Raw genomic sequence first — 23,680 nt, 5'->3', positions numbered from 1 at the left:
AGCTTCTGGCGATGAAAACTCTCGTCGCCTAATTTCGCCGACCAAAGTTTGACACGAAAGGTGTGGGACCGGAATTACACTCTTAGCCCAATAGGCTTGTCAGGCCCAATACCCCTTAAACCCACGTATAGACGACGAGGATCAGGGGCATAGAGATCGTCTATTTCTTATGGGAGACAGCCAGGTCAGAGCTCTGCCCCTGATTTCGATCAGACATTTAATGATATTCAATTGAACTGATTTTTTGCATAATAATTTTATTCGACGAGTTTTATGAAGTGAATGCTTCCGATTATCAGAGCGAGACTGGAGTGGACCTGCAGCTCGGGCACAGCCGCAAGTTGTTGCCCCTAACTCCCTAAGGGACAACGGCGCCCCCCGTATCGTACCGAGCCAGGGTGGACTCCACTAGGGCTGCAAACGAATCGAGCCGCTCCCAAACGGTTCACAGCTCGGCTCGTTAGTGGCTCATTCAAGCTTGGCTCGGAAGTTAAATGAACGAGCTTGAGCCGATTTTTTCAACTCGTATTGTAAAACGAGTCGAGCTAGGATAAGCTCAACTTGAGTCGGCTCGCGAGCCGGGGTATATATACTTAAGTTTAGAGTTTTTATTGTTATTTCATAATTTGTTCTTTCCGTTTTCACTTTTCAGTCAACCAAGGGAGGCAAGAGCACATGCACACTAGTACACCCCTGCTCCATAGGAAAATGAAAGATATATACTTTCACAATCAAAAAATATTTTTGGTTGTATTAGGTCTATGCGAGGATATATATACATTTTTCATTGGTCCGTTGAGGCTCGTAAACAAGTTTGAACTGGAGTCAAGCCAAGGCCCGTTCGGCTCGAGCTTGACTCGTTAAATTTTCACTGAGTTCGAACTCGAGTTCGTTAAAAACTTAATAAATAAATTTGAACATGGTAAAGCTCGGTTCGACTCGACTCGGCTCGTTTTGCAGCACTAGACTCCACCCATATGCCGAACGCAAGCTTACTAGGAATCTAATGATCAAAAACTCTCTTAAGCATTGCCTATGAGAGGAATAAAACTTCTTAATTCTTTTTCTTTAAAAAAAAAACCTTGCTAGTCTAATAAAAAAACCGAGAAAAATCCTTCTTTTTTTTTTTCTTTCTGTAAAACATCTCACATGATTATTACCCATTTCCCACCTGCATGAACTCTATTGGGTAAAAAGAGATGTACTTATTTATGGAGTCATGCGATCTCGTTCGCTCATTTCGATTTTAGAAGGTTCGGTTAATTCTTTTCTGGAAAAATTACATTAGTTAATAAAAAAAATTTCAGAAATTTTTTTATTAACATCCGGACCGTCTAAAATATTTTTAGATGGTCGCTAATCACCTCCGTAAACAACTGTTGACGCCGTGAAAAAGATTTTCTCTTAAAAACCTTTCCCAGACGACCATCTAGTGAGTTTTTGGCCGAAATGGCCAAAATTTGTAATCAAATTGGAAGAATACCCATCCCATATTTCCAAACGTTTTGTAAAAATAAGTCATCGCTCCTTTTCAAAAGGCGTTATAGTGGTTAGGTGTCATGTGATCGCCACGTAGGCAGCGCCTTTTTAAGAGGAGCTATAATTTTAACTCTAATATCTCCTTTTGAAAATGAGCTATATTTCTAATCCTAATGGCTCCTTCTGAAAATGAGCTATATTTCTAACGTTATTGCGGTTTGCAACAAAATGCATATTGACCCTTTTGATTACTTTGGCAAATATTGGACTGTCGACACAACAATTGCCATGTATGGATATCTCTCATTCAAGCCACTACCTGACCAAGCCTACTGACTGCTGTACAATGAGCCAAGAATTCTTCCAGACAAAGAACGTCTCCGAGGTCGAGGCCGCCCGAAAGTGAATCGAATCCGAAATGAGATGGATGATTTGATTGAGCACCAATCGCCACAGACGTGCTCAAAGTGTGGTCAACAATGTCACAAAAAGAGAAGATGCGGAAAATGAAATTCAAATTACATGTCATGTGAAATGATGTTTTTATATGAAAAGTTTGTACTCAACAAATCTTTTATGTTAATCAATTATTTATCCGATCGTGTTTCACTAGTTGAATTTGTTCAGTAAGTTAAATACCTAGGTGAAGTTTAAGAGAAAGCAAATTCATTCACTTGGTGATCGTGGGAGAGATAATTAATAGTATTCATAAACAATCATACTACAACAAAATGTCACTCTTGTAGAACAAACCCATGTAGTGGGTTTCTCTCTCTAACTCTTCTCCCTCTTTCTGGGGTTTCTCTCTCAGACTAGCTAGTACATCCCACCATACATATTTGTAAACAAATTACATAATCAACAAACAACTAATAATCAACCACTCCTCCCTCTAATTATGTGCCACAGTCAAATCACCAATTCGGGCTCTTCCTCTCTTGTTTCTTGGGGAAGTTAATTTGGAAATTTCTATGTCATATCACTCAACTCTTTTATATCTAATCTTTTCCAAATTAATAGTAATTCTAATTTTTTTTAACACAATCGTGAAATTTGTTAATATCTTTATGGCCAGTCTATTTAATATCTTTTGAAATATTACATTGTGTTAAAAAAATTGGGATAACATAACGTATTTCAAGAATGTGTTTTTAGCGTTAAAAATATAGCTCATTTTTTTAGGGTTAGAAATATATGAAAAGGAGCTATTAGGGTTTTTTAGGATTAGAAATACAGGTTCTTTTCAGAAGGAGCTATTAGAGTTAGAAATATAACTCCTTTTCAAAAGAACTATTAGGGTTAAAATTATAGCTCTGTTGAAGAAAAAAAAAGGCGCTACCTACGTGGCAGCCACATGACACCTAACCACTATAATGCCTTTTCAAAAGGAACGATAACCTATTTTTACAAAACGTTTAAAAAGATGAGTATTCTTCCAATTTTGATTACGGATTATGGCCATTTCGGCCAAAAACTCCCCACCTAGCGCTGGACAGACTCCTCCCTCAGCAAGGGCTTTTATTTGACGTGCTCCATAGGAAGACAAACCTTTCTTTCACTCTTTCTGCGCAAAGTCGCTTGCTCACTCAGCAAAGAACACAAGTTTCCCCCCACTATTCACCGATCCGATTCCCTCAATCTTCACTCTCTCTCTCTCTCTCTCTCTCTCTCTAAGTGCTTCGATTTGTAGGGAGCGGATTTTCAACTCAAGCATGGAACTGCTGCGAGCGAACCTCTCTCGAGTTCGAATCCCAGAGCCGACTAACCGCATCTACAAACACGAGTGCTGCATTTCCTTCGATACTCCGGTATTCGCTTTACCTTTTGCTACTTCTCGTGAAATTATCCTCTGTTTGGTTGGTTATTTATTTATTTATATTTATGTGTTTTGTTTCTAATAAGCGTTTGAGGAGTAGTACCTCGTTAAAACTACTTGGCCTTATTAGTCATAATTCTCATGCGGGTGCGCGAATCCCAAACAATTGAAATCCGTTAGTGTGGGATTGAGAGCGCGAGCAAGCGCAAGGCATTTTGATGGACTATGCGACTACGGTCGTCACATAGAGCCAAGCTATGATGTGATGTTTCACTATTGTGCGTGTATATGTACCTAAATTTGCTGTATCAACTTAGGTTCTATAAATCCATGCATATCAGTTTTTAACTGAGGAGGTGCATTGCTTTGGATACTCTAGCGAGTCCATTTGTGACTTTTGTTTGCATCTTCTTGCTAAATTTTCACCTGTGTGGTTGCTGATTTTTTTTTAGAATTAAGATACTTTACATTGACCAATTTTATCACCGTGAACGTGAAGTGAATAAATTTGAAATACTTTCACTTAGTCTGTTTTTAGTAATTGCATTGCACCTTGTTAAAGGCTTAAAGCTAGTGGGCTTTATCAATCAACAAAGAGAGCCGACTTATGAGATGAAGTTTGTGTGCGTGTGTATTAAAACTTGTCGGCTTTATCGATCAACAAAGAGAGCCAACTTAGGAGATGGAGTTTGTGTGCGTGTGTGTTAAAACTAGTCAGCTTTGTCAATCAACAAAGAGAGCCAACTTATGAGACGAAGTTTGCCTGGGTGTGTGTGTGTATATGCATAAATTTGCTACATCTGACCATGTTTTTGAATTCGTAAGGAACGTAAGGTACTATGCGTTTTTGCTAATTTTTACAAAGATGAGGTTCTTAAAAGTGAGATGAACACGAAGCTTACTTTTCCTACAGTTTTTTTGTTTGGCAACTGAAATGAGGGTCACTTGCTGTGCATTGAAACTAATGTTTTCTGATGATGATGTATTTGTGCATCTTTCAGAAGTCTGAAGGTGGGCTATTTATCGACATGAACACATTTCTTGCCTTTGGGAAGGATTGTGTGGGTTGGAATTTTGAAAAGACTGGGAATCCAGTTTATTTGCACATAAGGCAGACAAGAAAGCTGGTTTGTGAAGACAGGCCTTTGAAGAAACCGACGCTTTTGGCTATAGGTAACTCAGTTAATATGGTAGATGCTTGTGTGACATAAATATGTGCTAGTATCAATTCAGAATTTGATTGTTGATTTATCTATTACTCCTCCATCCCAATTTGTTTGCACATTACGGGAATTCTCCCATTTATTGACTCAAAGGCTTTGGGTTAAAAAGTGTATAGATTTCCAAAAAAAAAACCATTTAGGACAACACAATTACATTAATAGTTGTGTTAGAATTTTATGTGCATGGTAATGTGCACATAAATTGAATTGGGTCTCTAGGCTTGCCCTCTTTGATGCCATTCGGCTTTGATTTGAGGGCATGGTTCCGCAGCAAAATAGGTATAGGGGGGCCACTGTTTCAGTGGTATTTTGAGAGTAACCACTTTGTGCATATTGCCAAAGGTAAGGTCTGTTTTCAATCCTCCCCCGCCCATACCTCAAATGATTGGGGACTACATGGGTTCTGTTGTTGTTGTTGTTGTTGTTGTTATTGTTGTTAGAATTTTACACTAAAAGGGTATGAATGGAGCTTTGCCCTTTTGGTGTTTTCTAATTATGGAAAATTGCAAACAATTTGGGACAGCCCAAAAAGGAAACGTGAGCAAACAAAATGGGATGGAGGGAGTATCATGTTCTATAAGTACTGCAATAACTATTGAATCACTATATGAATTATTTCAAGTGTTCATCCACGAAGGTGTGTCGTGGAGTTTTTCGTTCGCAAGTTAGCCAAAGATGTGTAGATGGCCATGGCATTGATGAGAGTATGACTAGTTCTAGAAGCTCATGCAATGATGTATTGGAGCTTTAATGAATAGGTGGAGAATATAACAACTCACATTCTCTCAGCTGATTCATCTCCCCTTTACAGGCAATCTATTTTGCATGTAATATTTGGTAATCTTCACATATGAGGGAGGGAACTTTATTGGTTGTTATTTCCACAAGTACTAGATATCATTTGCAAGATAGAAAAGGGAGACATTTGGTATTTGACAGTTTGGTGGTGGAGACATGTAAATGATGAACTAGTTGCGCACAATTTGTTCCCATAGGTAAGTGGCGTACAATATTCAGTGGTTACTTCCAGCAGTAGAAAGCATTGAAAAAGAAGTGAGGGAACTGGTGGTGTATGGCTATTTGGTGGCTGAGAGATGTTTAGCTCTTTCGAGAAGCCTGTTGCGGAGAATATGTTAGTTTTGTATGGTCGTACAATTTCTTCTTCAATATCTACTTATTATTTTTTCTTATTGAAGTTGCAGTTCTTGTTCTCGTAAATGGTTTTGTTTCGTGTATTTTTTGGGATTCGATAACGTGGAAATGACTTGCTTTTACTATTGTCTCATTTGCAGGTGTTGATGGAGGGTTTGACAACAATGAAACTGAATATGAAGAAACAAAGAATATAGTCATATTACCAGATTATGTTACTCTTCCATTTCCTTCTGTTGAGTTGCCAGAGAAGGTACTTTTTGGTTACACTTTTTGTGTATTCTACTATTTTTTTACATTATTGTTCACTTTGGTCTTCTGATTTCGGTTCTAGAAGAAAGCAATAATCTCAATAAAGGTATTTGTTCCCAATTTTGTCCGTTATTTTTATTTGAATTGGCAGGTAAGGTTGGCAGTTGATGCTATTTTAATGGCTGAGGGGGCTGAGCGGAAGGAGCAGGTTGCATCATGGACTGCCGATAAGAAACACATCAGTGAATACACCTTGATTCTGCAGCAGCTTGGCAATGGAGTTATTATTCCTCCCTCCGGGTGGAAATGTGCCAAGTGTGACAAGACTGAAAATCTCTGGTTAAATTTGACTGATGGAATGATCCTTTGTGGTAGGAGAAATTGGGATGGCAGTGGTGGTAACAACCACGCCATTGAACACTTCAAGGAAACAGGCTACCCTGTTGCCGTAAAGCTCGGGACGATAACTGCTGATCTAGATGCAGCAGGTAATGCAAATGTGTTCGTTTCATGTTTGAGTCTTAAAAGTTCCCTTCAATCATAGTGGTTCTCTCTTACTGCATGGACATTGATTTCCAGAAGTTGTGGGTTCTTTCACAATTATGTACGTGTCACAGGCATTGTTTTTTGGACTGATGATAGGAGAACGGAAGATAAACAGAATCTCCTAATTGGTGCGAGCAAAATTGGTGCTGTACTGCTGTAGTTTTTTGAAAAGAATCAGTAGTCTGATGCTATTATTGGATGAGGTGTTCTCCAAAAGTGATTTGTTTTGTGTTTGTTGAATACACTGTGCCAGGGAAACCTTTGAATCATGATGTAGATAAGAATAACGGCTTGAGATAAGCTGTTGAATCATGATAATTGATATGCAAAAGAACACTAGAGCTGTAAATTTGCACGTCAAGAAACTCGTTACAATGAAGATAATGTTCTCGTGCTTATATCATGTCCCAATTTCGCCACGGGGACATGACTTAATGGAAAATCGAGGAGGTTTACTTCTACATGCAGATGGTGTAGTGCCTAGAAACACCTTAGTTTGATGGCTTGTCTTTGTGGAAATTCAAACTGAAGTGTCATAGTGGCAATATAGAGAGGAAAAAAAGAACTTAGAAATCAAAAGATTGCGAGAAGAATTTTTTGGCTTGCTAGGAAATGTTTATTTTTTTTGTATCTATTTAAGAAAGGGAAATGTTGGATAATCAAAAGATACATTGGTGGCAAATTTTTTTTTTTTTTGAATTATTATACTGCACATTATGTGTCTTTTGTTTGAAGTACTAGAATTAAATTAGTCACTTCATTTTTGTGAAAGTTTTATTGCAGAAGCTCTGTGAAATAGACTTGGTGTTTGCTGATGATGTTTAGGGAGTTGTTCTGAGTAAAGACTAAAGATACATCGTTCCAAAGTTATAGGATGTCAACAGAGATGTGAGGAGTTATTTGGCCTAGAATGGGAAGTATCTTTAATAGAGTACAATTCTAGTTTTCAGAGTCATACAGAATTTGGATCTCAAAACTGTCGAAAGGAAAAAAGATTATCTTGCATGCTGGATTTGGGAAAGTGCTGAATTATTTCATCTATTTCTCTCTTGACCGTGCAATTGGTTCTTGGATTTCATTTGTATTATCCGATTATATGATGTAGTTGAAGTAATGGTGAGCTAACAATTGTGGCAGCTCAGATGTTTTTTCTTACCCGGAGGATGAAAGTGTTTTGGATCCACTTCTTGCCCAGCATCTTGCATTTTTTGGTATTGATTTTTCCTCCCTCCAAAAGGTTAGTTATATCTATTGCTTCCTGTTTATTCTAAAGCTTTTGAAAGTTCAATTTTGCTATTGCATGGATGGGAAACGTACTCTTTAATATGTATCCATGTGACGGTATGCCCGGGAAGGATTAAGGATGTTCTGATATAGCTTTCTAGAATTTCATCTTCTCCCTTAGCCTGTTACCAAAACATTTTTTTTATCCTCTGTTACCAAGACATTTGAGTTTCACCATTTATGCTATAAAAATGGACTCTCCTTGATTTTGTTCTACTTGGCATACTGTTGATTTGATGAGATTACCATATGAGGGAACATCTGAATGAAGTCAGAAAATGAAACATCTCTGTTTGTAAATGCATGCTTATTTAGAGTGACCATGCAGATCAGAAACACTGCTCAATGTAATCCTCTTCTTTTGTTTGTGAGGTGTGCTAATTACTTATGTGAGTCTTTAGGAGGTGGAATAAATGGGTTTGTATGTACTTGGTTGTTCTGTTATGTAGTGAAGTTTGTGAAGTTGTCGTTCAGCTGGAGGGATACACACAATTCATCCTTGAAGTTTCTGAGCTTCCCAGGCGACCTGCCTTGTGAAAATTATAAAATCCTTTGACAGATTTTGCCTTCTGGGTTTTGGAAAATTCGTGGAAGAGTTTAAACAGTTAGAGAGTCTTTTGAAAATGCAAAGTTGTCATCGTAGGAACAAAATGATTTGTGGAGGTCAATCAACTCACTGCGTTAGGATGTTGGCTGACATTGATAGATGATTGACAATCATGATTCTTCTCCTTTGGCTCATCATAAACAGACTTGGAAGCGGTTGTGTTTCTTAAATGCAATAGAATATTCTCAATAGATTTCACCATTGCGTATTACACTGGATAGCGCTTCTGTGATGCTAGATTCCAATGTTTATGCAAATATAGCATTTTTATTAGGAAAAATGCGATAATTACCATAACTACTGTGCGACATGTAGTCAGAGGCTTAGCTTTAGTTTTGCTTCTTTCTTTTCTGTTTTCTTTGGTGGACTTGTCACCCATTCTCTTGCACTGTTCCTATATTCAGATACACATACCCTAGCCTTAGTAATTCATGCACTCGAATTCGATGTTGATTATCCTTCTGCTTGGACAAAAATAGTATTTCCTTCTTATATCATGCAATTAAAATCTCAGACTGAAATGACGACTGCTGAAAGGGAACTTGACCAGAACACAAATTTTGATTGGAACCGAATTCAAGAAAGTGGACAGGAAATGGAACCACTTTTTGGATCTGGTTACACTGGACTTGTCAATTTGGGTAACAGGTTAGAATGCTGCTAGGGACAATGTCACTTATTTCTGTTTATTTGCCATTGTTACTAATTGGTTTTATCTGCATATTCCATTTTAGTTGCTACCTCGCAGCAACTATGCAAGTTGTGTTCTCCACTCGTTCCTTTTGCTCTCGGTCAGTCTATCATTCTTCTATATTTTGGATGTTGTAGTTGCCAATCTAGCATGGAGATGCTTTTACTAGTTTTATAGTTTTTATTCTCTTATTTTGATTGTGGAGTCTGTTATATTACTTCATCAGATACTACATGACTCAAAGTTTGAAAAAGGCTTTTGAGGCTGCTCCGGCTGATCCAACTGTAGACCTGAATACACAATTGTGAGTAATTAATTCACTGTTACAATTTAATACTTCTTTAATGTTCTAGCATGATACTTTAGGCGTTAATGGTCTGTTTTGATTCCATAAGTGTTTGAAGTGGGAGTGTGGGACTCATGTTGACCAAGAATCAGTAGCCATATCTATTCTCTGTATCGTTTCTAAATGATGATCGTTTGCTTAGCTACAAGCTATGCTGAAGGCTGACCTAGGTTTTCTGTTTGGGATCCGTAAAGGACTTGTGGATGATGGATTAGAGTTGAGGGCCTGAACATCTTATTTAGGGTTGTCAAGGTTAAAGTAAAGTAGGGAAATGTTTTAAACTAGATTGACAATGCTTTTGGGGATGAAATTGAGGTATTCTAATGTTGTGAAAAGGAACTCACAACCAAGGCTGTTGTAATTTACAAGAAAGGAAGCTCTTCACCCTCAAACAGATGAGACATTTAACCGAAATGCAAAATCAAGTTATCTTATATTCAACTTGATAGGATAGGAGAATTGTGCAGGTATGTACTAGCTGGTGAGCTTCCTTATCCTATTACACATTTAGAACCAGAATTTAGTTCTGTTACTCGAAACTAAGAAATTTTGACCTGGTAGAATGTTCTAGACCTAAAATAGGCTGTTGAGATGTCCCCTCAGGGATTGTAGCTACTACAATACCAATGAAGGTAATTGCTAATCATATTAATTATCAAGTACTGATTGCATCTTGTGATAGTATGGATTAGTGATTACCGATAAGACCAACTTGCATTTGCATGCTAGCTGGAGGTGTTGAAGTTGACACCACTACCTAAAATAGGCTGTTGGGATGTCCCCTCAGGGATTGTAGCTACTACAATGCCAATGAAGGTAATTGCTAATCATATCAAGTACTGATTGCATCTTGTGATAGTATGGATTAGTGATTACCTGTAGAGCAACTTGCACTTGCATGCTAGCTGGAGGTGTTGAAGTTGAAACCAGTCAAGTGGTGTGGTCCAAATTTAACAGTGATGTTGGCACATGGAGGCTAATTTTGTGGTCAGTTTGTGACTGTAGGCCTAGACTGATGGAATGTGACGCTACAGTCGTACTGATGTTGGCTCCAACTAGCGTATTCAGCCACGCAAAAATGTCTTTCTGATTTATTGATCTAGCTTTTCTATGATTTTGAGAACATTCTGTACCATTTTGTAAAAGCCTTTTGCATTCTGAAATCAACTTTTAAAGTGGAAGTGTGAAACTTTGGATATTATCTTGCAAATACACACTTTTTTCACTTGTAAAAGCCGAAGTGGAGGTTAATGTTACTTTTCTGCGTAAAATAGTCATAGAGAATACGTTCTCCATTTCAAGTATATCACTGGGAATTGATTCGATCTTTTTTCGGTATCAACTGCAATGGTGTGTGGTCATCACTTTTCAATGCCTCTCTTGTAGAAATTTCTGTGATAGAGCATGGAAAACATTAATTTTTCTAGCATGGTGATGTGTTCTGTCTTATGTTTGTTTTTCCCTTTTTGTTATCTGTTATATTTAATGTTGCAGTGCGTCTGATTGTAATATCATGAGCTGAACGCATAGTAATTGCGGGATGTGGTTTAGTTTAGCATTATTTTATTTTTTTGATCGGCTTTAGTTTAGCATTATTCAGGACCTCTCTTACACATTTGTTTTGTATGTTAGAGCTAAACTGGCGCATGGCTTGTTATCTGGTAAATATTCAGTCCCAGCACCAGAGGTATGCATATTTCAAAACGGGGTCTATTCAAGCTGTTGGTCTGTGCTTTATTCACTCACATCGTGCTTTTTGTTTGCTATCTAGAAAGAAGATTCAACAAACGTTGCAGACGCTACTCCAATTGCTGTAAGTTTCCAGCTGGACTTCAAGCACGTTATGTCTTTTATTGCTATGGGCATGTCAAAATCACTTCTTTTAGTTTTTATATGCGGTTTCTTATTTCAATCTGTTTCGGCTTGAATCTTAGGATTTTATATTGACTTGACTTTATGAATTGAAGTTTTAAACCATAGTTTCTGTTATGTACGTAGCTTTGCATTTTCTTCATCCTTCCTTGGAAGTATCTATTTTGTATGCATCCTTGCATTGGTCAGCAAGGCATCAGTTCATTCCTTATAAATCTTTATGCTTATTTGCTTTAATTTTCAGCTGCTTTGCTGTTATTTTCAATATACCGTGTTCAATTGTTCTGATTTTTCCTTGTTGCATTTTGCTTTTCGTTCTTTTGCCTTTTAACCCTTTCTTTTGTTTTGCTATTGTGTTAACTCTTCAAACTTGCAGAAACAGGAGGGCATACCTCCTCGTATGTTCAAGGGAGTCATTGCTGCTAGTCATCCTGAATTTTCTACAATGAGACAACAGGTATCAAATAGATCAAAAGCGATTTGAATAAGACTGTCGTCCTGTTTACTTGTTATTTTGATGTATACGGAGCTGATTTATTCCTTTCTATATGTATGCTGTTTATTTTCTTTTAGTGCAGAGGATGACCTAACTATCCAGTTTAATGCTTCAATGTTGAACACTGTTATTGTACTAACCTAACCTAAAGACGTAGCGTAACCCCCCTCATCCTCTTACCCTTTCCAGTTGTGGGGGGTGATGTATTTGAAATGTCCTAATCTAGGTTTTCTTGAGAGGATGGGGGTTAGCGTAAAAGTTCTGATGATTCCTGCCCATGATTTTTAATTTCAGAGTTTTTATTTTACCCTTTTATTGTTGGGGGCTATTATGTTTGTTTTATGACCATTAAATGTACCATTTTGATAGATGAGTCGAATACTTTTTAGCATTAGCACTTATCTTTAATTGCATTAACATAAATTTCTTTGCGACATTTATCACAAGGTACTCAGGTGTCACTTAGATTCACAAGACGCTAGCTACTTTTAGCAGCTTGTTGTCTTGCAAGCTGGTACTAGGGTTACTGGATTAGCCTGTAGATGTCTAGGTCTAACAATGTTGGGTAACTGCATTGGTGTGTGTTCCCGAGGCTTAGTTAAGGGAATGTGGTTTGACCAATAACTGAACCACCTGGCTGACCCTTTTGTTGCCTTCCAAGATGCGTTGAGTTTTCTCTACTATAACTGCTGTTATTGTTATTTTATGTACTTAAATAAATCATTGACACTATAACTTATGTCTAGGATGCCTTAGAATTCTTTCTCCATTTCATTGACCAAGTTGAACGAGTCAGTGCCGGCAAGCCTGAATTTGATCCGTCAACGAGTTTCAAGTTTGGTATTGAAGAGAGACTCTTATGTCCGTCTGGAAAGGTTGCTTACAATAGAAGGCATGACTATATTCTCTCTCTAAGCATACCACTACACTTAGCAATCAACAAAGGTAAAGCTTCTCTACCTGCTATTTGTCTGAGATTTCCATTCGTGCTTTCTGATGCTGACGTGCGATATAATCCAGACGAGCTTGAAGCTTTTCATAAATCCAAGGCTGAAAGAGATACACAAGGGAAGGAAGTGTAAGTACAATTTGACTTTTTTCATGCATTTATTAGTTTTCAGAATTCTCTTGATTCAGTATGTTTCATTGTAGCAGGTCTACTGATGAAATTGTACGCCCAAGGGTACGTTTGGTCGACTGCTTAAGGAGCTTTGTGGCTGAAGAAGAGGTGCATGATTTTTACAGCAATGAATTGAAAGCTAAAGTTACAGCTACCAAGTAGGCTTCCTGATCTTTGGCACAAATACCTTTCCGCCCTAAAATTATTTTTTATAAAAGTGAGAAGGAAATCTGCCCCATACTGGGTTGTAGATTGTCAGATCACTGTCTAGTTAATTCGGCTCTGAATATGGTGGGTCAGCTGTTATTGTGGTTGTAGTCCTAATTATTTTTTACCATTCTGAAGCTGAACAGCTGACATTTGCTAATAAGTTAATCTTCCCTTGGTTGCAAAATGCTAGTTATGGCTATTAACTTAACTTGTAAAATGTCATAAGAATGTAAAGAAGCATGACTAAACTTTTCAAGTGCCATTTCATTCTATTTCCAATCCGTTTGTGTTGTCTATCACCGCAGAACTGCCGGGCTTGTTTCATTCCCCGATTATCTTGTGTTGCACATGCGGAAATTTGTGATGGAGGCAGGCTGGGTACCCAAAAAACTTGGTATTTTCTTTTATGATTTTACTTAATTCCTTACAAAGCAAATACATTAGAGGTAGTTTGATAATCAGTTATCCCATTCTTTGCTTTGTTCGTCTTTTTAGATGTTTATATAGATGTTCCCGACACCATAGATATTAGTGACATGCGCAGCAAGGGTATCCAACCTGGGGAGGAGCTGTTACCTGAACCTGGTATGTGGTTCTCCATACCTTTAGTAAGTTCTTGATGGGTTTTTTTTTGGATAAAATGTTCTGGATGGAATTGTGTATGACGTGCGCATATTTTGGCAAATTATTAGCAAAGGACAGAAAAGTCCTAGAGTTGTCGATTACAAAGACAGATATGTGCTTTCTTTGGATAATACTCACTCTAGTGGTGTTGATTAGACACGTCATATATCCTGTGGGCCATTTCACCTGGCATTAATAAACTACTGGTTGTTTGATTTTATACTACACAGCTGCTGAGGATATTGCAGAACCAAAGCTTCTAGCTAATGATGATATAGTTTCCCAACTTGTGTCAATGGGATTTAACAATCTTCATTGCGAAAAAGCTGCTATCAACACCTCAAATGCCGGGGTGGAGGAGGCAATGAATTGGTTACTATCTCACATGGATGATGCTGGTATTTTACCTTAAATGATATTTTTTACAGCAGTTACATTCGAAAACCACATAGCTTTGTGATGTCATCTTAGAATGTGGAAGCTACTAATGCACTCTTTTGTGCTAGACATTGATGCACCAATCCCCCAAGAGGCTCAAAGTGTTGATCAATCGAAAGTTGATACTTTGGTTTCATTTGGGTTTCAAGAAGATGTAGCTCGCAAGGCACTGAAGGCATCGGTAGGATATTCTCATTGAGAAAATCTCATTCAACAGTTTGGTAACATAGGCTGCTGGAACTTCTATAACTGTTTCTTTTGCATACGTAATTCTCAACAGGGTGGTGACATTGAGAAAGCAACAGATTGGATATTCAACCCTACTAATGTCTCTAGTTCATCAAATATGGATGTTTCCTCAAGTTCCACATCCATTGCTGATTCTCCACTGCCTGATGGAGGAGGAGGTCAGTCCCCTGTAGTCCTTTATAATGTCTTTGTTCATGGAGATGATAACTGCTACTGCTACCACTGCCCCTCGACTACAACTACTCGTGCAATGAAATCTCCATGTGTTTCAATGGAACCGGCCGAAAGGTTTACATTTCCTAAGAGACCGAAATGGAACACTAGTGGAAAATGGAATCGCAGTGTTTCCAACGAAAACCACATAATATAGAAAAAGCTTAGGAAAACAGAAATATAGCAGAACTGCAGAACAAAAGTTTTGTCAACATGGCTTTAATTTTTTTTTACTATGCTTGACAATTTTCATGTCATAAAGACATTTACTTTTGGTTTTTTGCTTATTCTTTTTTCCGATGAAAGTTTATACTCATTCTTTATTGTGAATTGGTGAATTAAACTATTCACTTTGCATGTTGATTATCAGTCATTAGGTGTTAGGTATGGTCTAATTCATGTTTCCAAACAATTCCGTGTTTGTCTATTTTGAAATGCTTCTGAAATAATTATAAAACATTTCTGAAATGTTCGTGTTTCTATGCCTGCTGAAACAACACGAGGGAACAAAAATTTGATCCTTGCTATGACTACTAGTACTGCAAACATCATCTTTGCATGGTTTTTAGGCCGTAGATGTGTTCCGAGTAGTCATGGAGTCTCACTTCCCATGAGTTTTTAGTCTTATTTAGTATGGTCTGGGGATATTTTTTGTCAGGAATTGTGGTTTAGAACGATGCTATAGGTTTATATAATGGTAATCTGATCTAATTATACTTTTCTTTTCCTCCTCTCTTCTGGGTCATTTCGCAGCTTACAGGCTTATGGGAATAGTGAGCCACATTGGTACCTCTACCCAGTGTGGTCACTATGTTGCTCACATCAACAAAGATGGGCAATGGGTAATCTTCAATGACGAGAAAGTCGGGGTTTCGAAAAACCCACCCAAGGACATGGGATACTTGTATGTTTTTGAGAGACTCAACAGCTGAAAGCTTGTGACAAATACTACAGATGAAAGACCAAATTGATTAAACAGTTAGAAAAGCAGCAGCAAGCCGTCTCCTGGCATCGGAGACGGCTTTGAATGGCTACAACCACAACCTTGGCTTGTAGTCGTCGTAATATTTTGCCTTGCTGCTTGACTTGTATCATTGGGTTCAGGCACAACAATATTTGATGAAACTTGGTGGATTAAGTTTCAGGAATGGTACGATGATGGTTCCTTATGAGAATTTGTATAATTCACATTTAGCTACAGGAAGGAAAGGTTTCAATAATGGTTTAGGTTCACAATGAGGGTCTAAGAAGGTTTAACAAGACTAGGTAGGTATTCTTGTGCGGTCAAATAGCTAATCACTTTTTTTCTTATGCTGATATGAGATCAAAAGCTGAACTGTGATATTGGATTTCACATTTTAGATGTGTGATGAGATGACTTTGTTGCGTTCTTCTAAATCTGGTATTTAGCGGGGCGGTGTTCTCCATTGAATTGTGATTTACCTTCTGTTTGTCTCCGTGATGTTTTGTTCATGAATCTATTATCACATCATTTAGTTAACGAAATCTTCAATCAGGTGACATTGTCCAGTGCCGGTTGGCTTATAGGTTTGCTTTTCTTAAATGTCTATGCAAGTGAACCTAAGAGGTTGACTTGAAATACTCAAATCATTGGGACAAGATCATCTATATCTACGGTTACTACTACGTTTTGTTCCTGAAAATTGTACGTGTTGTTTTCGTATTGCTGCACATTGCTATCACATCATTATCCTACTCTCTGATATACCACTTTGTAAGAACACCCAAAATTATGGTTTGGCAGTTGTGTCACGACTTCTACATAGGGTTTCCTTCCTGTTCATCTTCATCCTGCTGCGGCTGTTATTCTTGCTGCGGTGGTGGTGGTCGCGGCGGCTCATCAATTTGAGCAACTTGAGGCGGCTCCTCAATTTGAGGGATTTCGGCAGCCCATTGATTTGAGGAACAACTGCAGCGTCCGTGATCTTTTCTGCCCTTATCATATCTAATAAATTTTGGCAATTTTCCATCTCATCTTGAAGCCACAAGCAGTGAAATGTAAAATCGTACAAACCGAAATCATATTCAGACTTGAGAGCGTCGAACCCTACAAAGAATCTGAAGAAATAAAGGGTATTTGTTGCTGATATTTTTTTTTATTTTCATTGGAACCAAGAGGTAAGGGTGGGCACACGGTGCTTATGTAAATGAGAATCAGATTGATTTTGTGAACGTTTTTAAGGTCTTTTCAGCAAAGCCAGCCAAAGATTAATTGACCGGTCAGGTTTCCGAGCAAGGAGACTCCAACTAAGAAATGATACGCCCACCGCACGGATGATCCGAACTGTTCAATAATTTAAAAAATATATCGAGTCAGTCTGAGTGAAAAATCAGCTCAATCCGATATGTCAAATTGAGCTGATTTTTAGCGAATCCCACTCGGTCTTGTTTTAAAATATTATTGAACGACTCGGATCATCCGTGCGGGTCCGGAGTGGGCCTCACACGGCGTGCAGTGGCCGAATGTGCAGTGGGCGTATCATTTTTGAACGACGTCGTTCTCACACTACATACCAAACACCTAGATCCACTTTGAATTTCCTCAACACTAAAAAGTCTGTCCAGTAAACTGCAACTTCATCAACAACCACAATCTCTGACGAAAACCTACAAAATGGATTCTAGAAATGCCAACGGAAACCTAGCTGCTTCCGGGAATGAATAGAAGCAGGACCAAAAAAGGGAATGAACAGAAGTAGAAATGAAAAGGAGAAGCGGAATGAAGGTCCCAAGCGGCATCAAACATTTCCAACACATTCTGAAGAAGGCTGCAATGAAAGCAAGGATGGGGGGTCGGAGAGTCACAGTGATAAAGGCAACCCTAGAGCCCTGGAGATGCCGAACATGCCACAAGCATCGTTCAAACACCCAATCCCAGCTATTAAAATGGCATCACGATTGTTGCCATCGAAATGGACGATTAAAACCAGGTTTTGGGTTGCAAGATATTAGTGAAGGAGGTTGTTATTCCTTTGCCAATCAGTTTGTGTGAACAAGTGTGAAAGTAAAAACAAAAGATAAATAGTATTTAATAATAACCTGAGATTAGGTACACATCTTTGATAATTCCAAGCGGATAAATAAAGTCCTATCTCAGCATATAAACTTGTTGAGGAAGTGTCGCCAACAAAACAAAACAAGGCAGAAAAATAAAAATTGCTTATATCCCCATATGAGACTTGAAGTTACATGAATAAGCAAAACTGAGATCAACTCAGGAAAAAAATTGCTTATGGACGACGATTATGCTACAAAACTTTGTATAAAGTCAAGGATCCATCGAGTCTCTTGGATTTTCATGTCATGGCATGAAAAGAGTCAAACAGGCAACAGCCAAAGTTCGAGACAGACGGAGATTGTGTGTGTGTGTGTGTGTGGGTGGGTAAGAGAGTTTTCTGCACTAGGACTTGAGAAGAGCATCTACCATGTCAAAACTGCTCCTCTGTATGCTACTGTATCCACAGAGATGCCACTAGGTCTTCCTCGCGGAACCAAGGGTTTCTGCCAAGGAATGGTGAAAATTTTCCACGAAGGAGAAGCTAAACTCAGAAAGAAAACAGCTCTGTGCATCTTCTCATGAAGAAGTTGCATAGCTGTGATGTAGAACATACTTCACCACTTCATAAAAGGAAACTACAATCCCAACAGAAGGGCCTGCACGACCGACACGAGGACCGGCGCCTGTAAACAGTCCCCTCATACCTCCATCTCTGCAGTAAACGAAATTTTAGGGATTTCATTAGTGAACAGTATAGGATGGTTTTTGTGAAGATTTTCAAATTTGAACTGTGAGCTGCCTATGTGCTTGACGTCAATCTTTGTAAAATGCAACATACATACAAGATAGGGGCCTAGTGGCTCGTACAGATGCAGATACTTCGCTATATATGTGAAGTAGAAATATACCTCCAAATCTCCATCAACGTTTGTCTTGTTGTCATCCTCAATGCCCTAACTGGATCCTTCTGAAAGCAATAGAAGGAAAAAGATAAAGGGAAAAATGTTAAAAACAGAACATGGTTCAAGACCTTACTTAGCCTTGAGTTAAATATAAACTAGTAAAAAATCATTTATTCCTTTCTAATTCTGATAGTTTGCATGGTTTCAAGTATTATAGTTACAGTGTTACTACATCACAGTTTAATTGTTAATTTGTTAGTTACAGTGTTACAACATCACGCTTTAATTGTCCATTGATTCTTTCTAATCTGCAAAACCAACTCATGAGGACAAAACATACATCAGGTGGGACATGCCTTGTGTAATAGACTAAACAGATGCACAAAACAAGTTGCCTTTCCTTGTGTGCATATTTCCACCTGACTGGGTGAACAGCTCATATATCTTCCTAGATAACATATGTTACTTGGTACATGCCAAATGTCGGATTCAAAGTGGTTCTTATTTTCAGTATGCTTACTTAAGAGTCAAGACCGTTTAACATCGCAGATTACTGTCCGTAGCCCATACAGGGTAAATAGAATAGTAGCTGTCTAAAATGCATTTACTAAACCCCATACAGAGGACAGGACTCAAAACTTAAACTTCTTCATTGACAGACTAAATGCAGAACTTTAGATGTTATTCTAATAAATGAACATTCTCCACATTCAACTAACGCAAGATAAACGTTGAGTTTGCAAGTGGAAAAAACCTCAATCTGCCTCCGAGTTTTAGCAACATCTAACGGACATGTTGCCGCAGCAGCAAGGCTACCTGCAACGAAGCCGGCAGAGAAATTTGCCCCAAGGACAGTGACTGCGTTGGATTCGTCACCTGTTACACTAAGAAGTCTTCTTCTGACCTGTCCAGAAATTCAAACAAAAAGAATGACGAATATTAGAATTTGAGGAAATGGGGAACAACCTGGAAAAAAACGTTAAGATAATGAACTCTCACTGGCTCAAGGGTGGACCAGCATATTGCAGAGAAAGGAACATCGCGAGCAAGCTGTGCCCCGAGGCCTGTCCAGAGGAGACGGTAGCTCGGTACTGCAATGAGAAGAATAGGTCAATCCCGTTGAGAGATTGCAAGAGCAATTGCTACGTGAAAAAAGGAAAAAATCCAAGATGTTTCGGTTTTAATTTTACGTTAAGGACAGAAACCTACCAAATAGTTCAATCTTTTAAAAGAAAAGCTAGAGCTTCCATGCACAAATACAATGAGATGAATTAAGATACGAACTCCAAAACGATGGTAATTCCTTTACTATTTCCTTTCTTCTTTGTTCATAGTTCCATCACTATTTCTTTTGTATATGACACTAGAACACTTAACTAGTTATTCCTAGGGTCATGCATGTCTAGTTCACTATTGAAATATCCACAAAGGTATCAAATAAATAATCATCTTACAGTTGTTCTGAAGGTTACTTGTGCTCTTGACATGAGAGACAACTTCGATTAAAGTCTTCCACACACCAGGAGGCTTCTTACCTCTCTGAAACTCCTTAAATGCCTATAAATGACATCAAACCATAAAAAACAGAAAGGACTTAGAAGCTACCACTGAAGGCAATAACAGAGACAGTAAGAATAGATTATTTTTTGTAGCTGTCACTTTTAACGAGCATGGAGGGGAAATGACTGGGAATACAGAAAATACGTTCCACAGAATAACATATAAAGAACAGAGATAATGGCAGTTCATGATCTATTGTGTCATGGTGCTGGGGAAAAAAACAAGAAGGGGCCACTAGTTCTATGGATAAATTTCAAATAGCTGACCTTGAGGTTTAGGGTTCGAGCCTAAGGACAACAGCTTTGTGCATACACTGCCAAAATGTTTGATTTGCACCCAATCTACCCTCCCGTACACCCATTAATGGAACTAGAACAGGGCATATACTTTATTTAACTTTTACTAAAACAATTAAACAAAATATAAGGAAGCCCAGACACACATTGCATGTATGGGCGCACACAAGCAAGCAATGTGTGTGTGTGTGTGTGTGTGTGAGAGAGAGAGAGAGAGAGAGAGAGAGAGAGAGATCACTCTAAAGGTATCTAAGGTAGACTGGGACAATTAGTATTGCCTACTGAGCCATCTAAACTAAATCCAGTGAATGCTACAGAAACTGCTCAAATTTTATACCTGACACATCTGATAAAACACAAAAAAAGAAAATAATAGCAAGAAATATGTTGTGGTACCTGCATGCGCGTTCTAGCAAGTTCAATGGGGTAACAAGTTGTGCAAGCCAATGAGCGTGCCAATGCCCCCGCCACTAAAGGGGCATATGCTGTCATGCTTGGGGCATTCTCGGCTGTGAATGCCTCCAACTGGTTTCGGAAAATGTCATAACATGGCAAGTAGATTCCAACCTACTCAGAGAACAAAAATGACCAACCAATAACCCACAATATATATAGTAGAGACTGAATTAATGTACCAAACCAGATCAATTGGCAATAAATTAAGCCTTACGGTAACCATGGAACTTACAGTTGGTACAGCAAGCGCTAGACCTGCATTTGTGCCTCTCCATAGCCTTGAAATTCCTTCCTGCAAAAGGATTGAAATGGATAAAAAACACAGACTGAAATACCTCTAGTCTGCCCAAACAGCCGATTAAGCATAAGTAAGGTTTCACACCAGAATCACTACCTAACATCATCTGCCATAAATCTAGAAATACTACTAAGTATTAATAGGTGCAAAAGTGATGACATAAAGGACTAACCTGTCGAATGATTTTGTAGAAGACATCTAGAGTCCCTTTGTACTGGAAACAATCAGGAGGGCAAATTGATACAGTACCTTGAATGCCAGCACGGGTGCATGACGGAGAACACCTTAGATCTGCAAACATCTGAATAAATGTATAGCAGAGAAATTAATATCATGTAGCACTGTGTCAGTAAAGCCTAGAACTAATGGTTATACATCCCAAATAAGCCCATATGAAAAGTCAAAAGATGGATAACTTAGTCATCTGAGAAAACACTTGACGAAGGTATTTTGAGAATGTATGATGGCTGAGAGGAAATACTATTACAGACGGACACACTGGTTTTTGATCCATTATTATGCATATAGTAGGGCGTATGCATAGTACAACTGTGCCTCACAAATCCGTCATCAACTTCAAATAATCAGAATTCAAAAAGTAACCAAATGGAACAAAACGTACAGATTGAGGCACAAAGGTTTTCATCTATATGAGATATGAAGCATAAATGGATTGAGTACAAACCATGTTTGGTCCGAAAAAGGCCATGCGACTTGTAAAATTACTTAGCGGATGAGAGTAAGGAACTCCGGCTGCCTGTGCTTGCAACCTTGTCTGCAAAATAGGGTACAAGAGAATGTTAAGCACACATTAAGATCTTAGAACCTGCTCACAGTTCTCAAGAGTAGAAAATCGCTTGAAACATTGACCACGACCATTGCACCAGAGTCAAAATCCAAGCACTAAGTACACCCAGGAAAATAATGCTAATTCAAGGTCTCCAGTCAAGCACTAGTATATCAGGAATTTCACCATGGGAATAAATAATCAAACAAATACCACACCAGGGGTGTAGAACAATGTGATCGTATAGTTGAAACCAAAAGGACCCTTCCATATGCATAAGCAATTAGGCATAGAACATGTTTACATGCATCCATGATTTAAAAAATCAAATCAAGTGGAGAAAAATAACATCTTTTTTTCTTGATAAGAAGCTGTAAACACATGTTTGGTAGAAAGGGAATAGAAAGCAATGGGGTACGAACCCTTGGGTAGTAGAACACCTCCTTGGACATGGGCTTGAAATATACTCAAATACTCAAGGCCATTGGTAACCAATGTGGAGCGCAACACACCATCATGCTCCGTAGCCAATGTCCCTAGTGGCCCACCCTATCGTCACTGACCTGCTAGTAACCCTTTCCCTTTTAGCAGCTTCATTCAACGATCATCATTCAACACCCAAATAGTATGCTTGCACATACCGTGGATATCTTAATCCAGCCCATAGATCACCCCTTTCTAACCAATGTGCAATCATAACATTATTACATTAACGGCAAACTAAAAATCTAAGAAACCCAGAAGAAACACAAAACCAAGGGATAGGCAACTACTAGCATGCCGAAATACCCACAAAACCAATGCAAATAGCTAACTATAAGCAAATGTAAACACAAAAGCTTGAAGGTATCAATGAGCATAACTAAAAGATCAAAAGAATACAAACAGCATAAATGAGCAACACAAAAACACAATATTGTGCACCCCATAAATTTAAATAAAAAACCTTAGCAACGTCAAGTGGGTTGACAATGATTGCCGATAGAAAGGCGGCACCGGCAGCAGAAAATGCTCTCTCTGTGACACCCAATTGGTCATTTGATGTGGTGGTGGAACGGCGCGGTTGAGGTTGAGGTTGTGTAGCTTCAATGCCCTCTGTCACCATTGGCTCAGTCATCAATGAAACAGTTTTGTCAATTTCAACTCTTGAGGATTGATCTATACTCATCCATTGATTTTGGGTCTGCTCAGATTCTTCTACCATTCTTTACAATCCCTCGACCTGAACCCCTTTGATCAAAATTAAATACAAAATTCAGACCTAACTCTTTGCATATACTTTATCAGGTAATTACACACATACATACATATATGTTGGGAGTTCATTTTCGCACTCCCCAAATTGTTAACCTTGGAGGGTGCGAAAATCAGTCCCCATCAAAGATGATACACACAATCTGACAATTAAAGCAAAATAATCATGAAGTAAATATAAAGTTTTTTTTTTTTTTTTTCGGAAAACCCATGCAGAAAAACGTCCGAAAACGAAAACATGAGCAGAAAAACAAATACCCTTTTTTCTGATCTTAGCTTTTGGTCCTTCGCTTGTGAAGCTAAAACATGGTATTTTTCTGAAATTAATCCGAGCGGTTTTCCGAATTACTTGGGGAACAGGAAATAAACGTCGACAGAGACAGGAGCGTAGAACTCTCTGGAATTAGGGCGCCGTTTGGTAACGCCTACAAGAAAGAGAAGAAAAACACAGCTCCAGTAAATGGGGAAAAAAAGGAGCCTTATGGCGGCC

The 23,680-nt window shown here is 38.4% G+C and overlaps 2 protein-coding genes and 1 non-coding gene across 6 annotated transcripts; 2 read left to right on the top strand and 1 right to left on the bottom strand.

The window, feature by feature from the left end:
- Window positions 1-2,961: 2,961 nt before the first annotated feature.
- On the top strand, window positions 2,962-16,020 carry LOC131319728 (ubiquitin carboxyl-terminal hydrolase 14-like). 2 transcript variants are annotated; one of them, XM_058350120.1, is made up of 20 exons: window positions 2,962-3,287; window positions 4,297-4,468; window positions 5,811-5,923; window positions 6,074-6,410; window positions 7,611-7,705; window positions 8,874-9,007; window positions 9,094-9,150; window positions 9,277-9,354; window positions 11,029-11,083; window positions 11,168-11,209; window positions 11,645-11,725; window positions 12,511-12,709; window positions 12,785-12,842; window positions 12,917-13,042; window positions 13,400-13,488; window positions 13,590-13,679; window positions 13,949-14,116; window positions 14,225-14,337; window positions 14,437-14,563; window positions 15,372-16,020. In XM_058350120.1, the coding sequence occupies exons 1-20, from the start codon at window positions 3,192-3,194 to the stop codon at window positions 15,548-15,550; spliced, it is 2,409 nt and encodes an 802-aa protein (XP_058206103.1). In that variant the 5' UTR covers window positions 2,962-3,191; the 3' UTR covers window positions 15,551-16,020. The 2 variants fall into 2 exon arrangements, with proteins under 2 accessions (XP_058206103.1, XP_058206104.1); XM_058350121.1 differs by having other exon boundaries at window positions 2,986-3,287; window positions 12,920-13,042.
- On the top strand, window positions 4,694-4,796 carry LOC131321485 (small nucleolar RNA snoR100). The gene has a single exon (XR_009198530.1). It is a non-coding gene; the product is annotated as a small nucleolar RNA snoR100 (small nucleolar RNA).
- Window positions 16,021-17,640: 1,620 nt separating the features above from the next.
- On the bottom strand, window positions 17,641-23,680 carry LOC131319726 (mitochondrial carrier protein MTM1-like). 3 transcript variants are annotated; one of them, XM_058350119.1, is made up of 11 exons: window positions 23,449-23,680; window positions 22,359-23,166; window positions 21,835-21,924; window positions 21,322-21,450; window positions 21,084-21,143; window positions 20,792-20,962; window positions 19,994-20,096; window positions 19,539-19,630; window positions 19,294-19,443; window positions 18,546-18,604; window positions 17,641-18,349 (listed from the first exon to the last, which is right to left on the bottom strand). In XM_058350119.1, exons 2-11 carry the CDS (start codon window positions 22,386-22,388, stop codon window positions 18,214-18,216), a joined length of 1,020 nt encoding a protein of 339 aa, XP_058206102.1. In that variant the 5' UTR covers window positions 22,389-23,166; window positions 23,449-23,680; the 3' UTR covers window positions 17,641-18,213. The 3 variants fall into 3 exon arrangements, with proteins under 3 accessions (XP_058206102.1, XP_058206100.1, XP_058206101.1); XM_058350117.1 differs by having other exon boundaries at window positions 22,883-23,166; XM_058350118.1 differs by having other exon boundaries at window positions 22,883-23,158; window positions 23,449-23,669.

This window comes from Rhododendron vialii, chromosome 3a (genome assembly GCF_030253575.1).
Source record: "Rhododendron vialii isolate Sample 1 chromosome 3a, ASM3025357v1".
Lineage (NCBI taxonomy): Eukaryota > Viridiplantae > Streptophyta > Magnoliopsida > Ericales > Ericaceae > Rhododendron > Rhododendron vialii.
The sequence above is the reverse complement of the archived record's forward strand: the minus strand, read 5'-3'. Positions and strand labels throughout refer to the sequence as shown.

Bases quoted from the DNA above. Each gene is read 5' to 3' on its own strand.
- LOC131319728 (XM_058350120.1), top strand. From the start codon at position 3,192: ATGGAACTGCTGCGAGCGAACCTCTCTCGAGTTCGAATCCCAGAGCCG. The intron at 4,469-5,810 runs GTAACTCAGTTA...TCTCATTTGCAG, and splicing joins ACCGACGCTTTTGGCTATAG to GTGTTGATGGAGGGTTTGAC. The intron at 7,706-8,873 runs GTTAGTTATATC...TTAAAATCTCAG, and splicing joins ATTTTTCCTCCCTCCAAAAG to ACTGAAATGACGACTGCTGA.
- LOC131319726 (XM_058350117.1), bottom strand. From the start codon at position 23,140: ATGGTAGAAGAATCTGAGCAGACCCAAAATCAATGGATGAGTATAGAT. The intron at 21,925-22,882 runs GTTTTTTATTTA...CCTATTTTGCAG, and splicing joins ACCCACTTGACGTTGCTAAG to ACAAGGTTGCAAGCACAGGC. The intron at 20,963-21,083 runs GTAAGTTCCATG...TTCTCTGAGTAG, and splicing joins TAGCGCTTGCTGTACCAACT to GTTGGAATCTACTTGCCATG.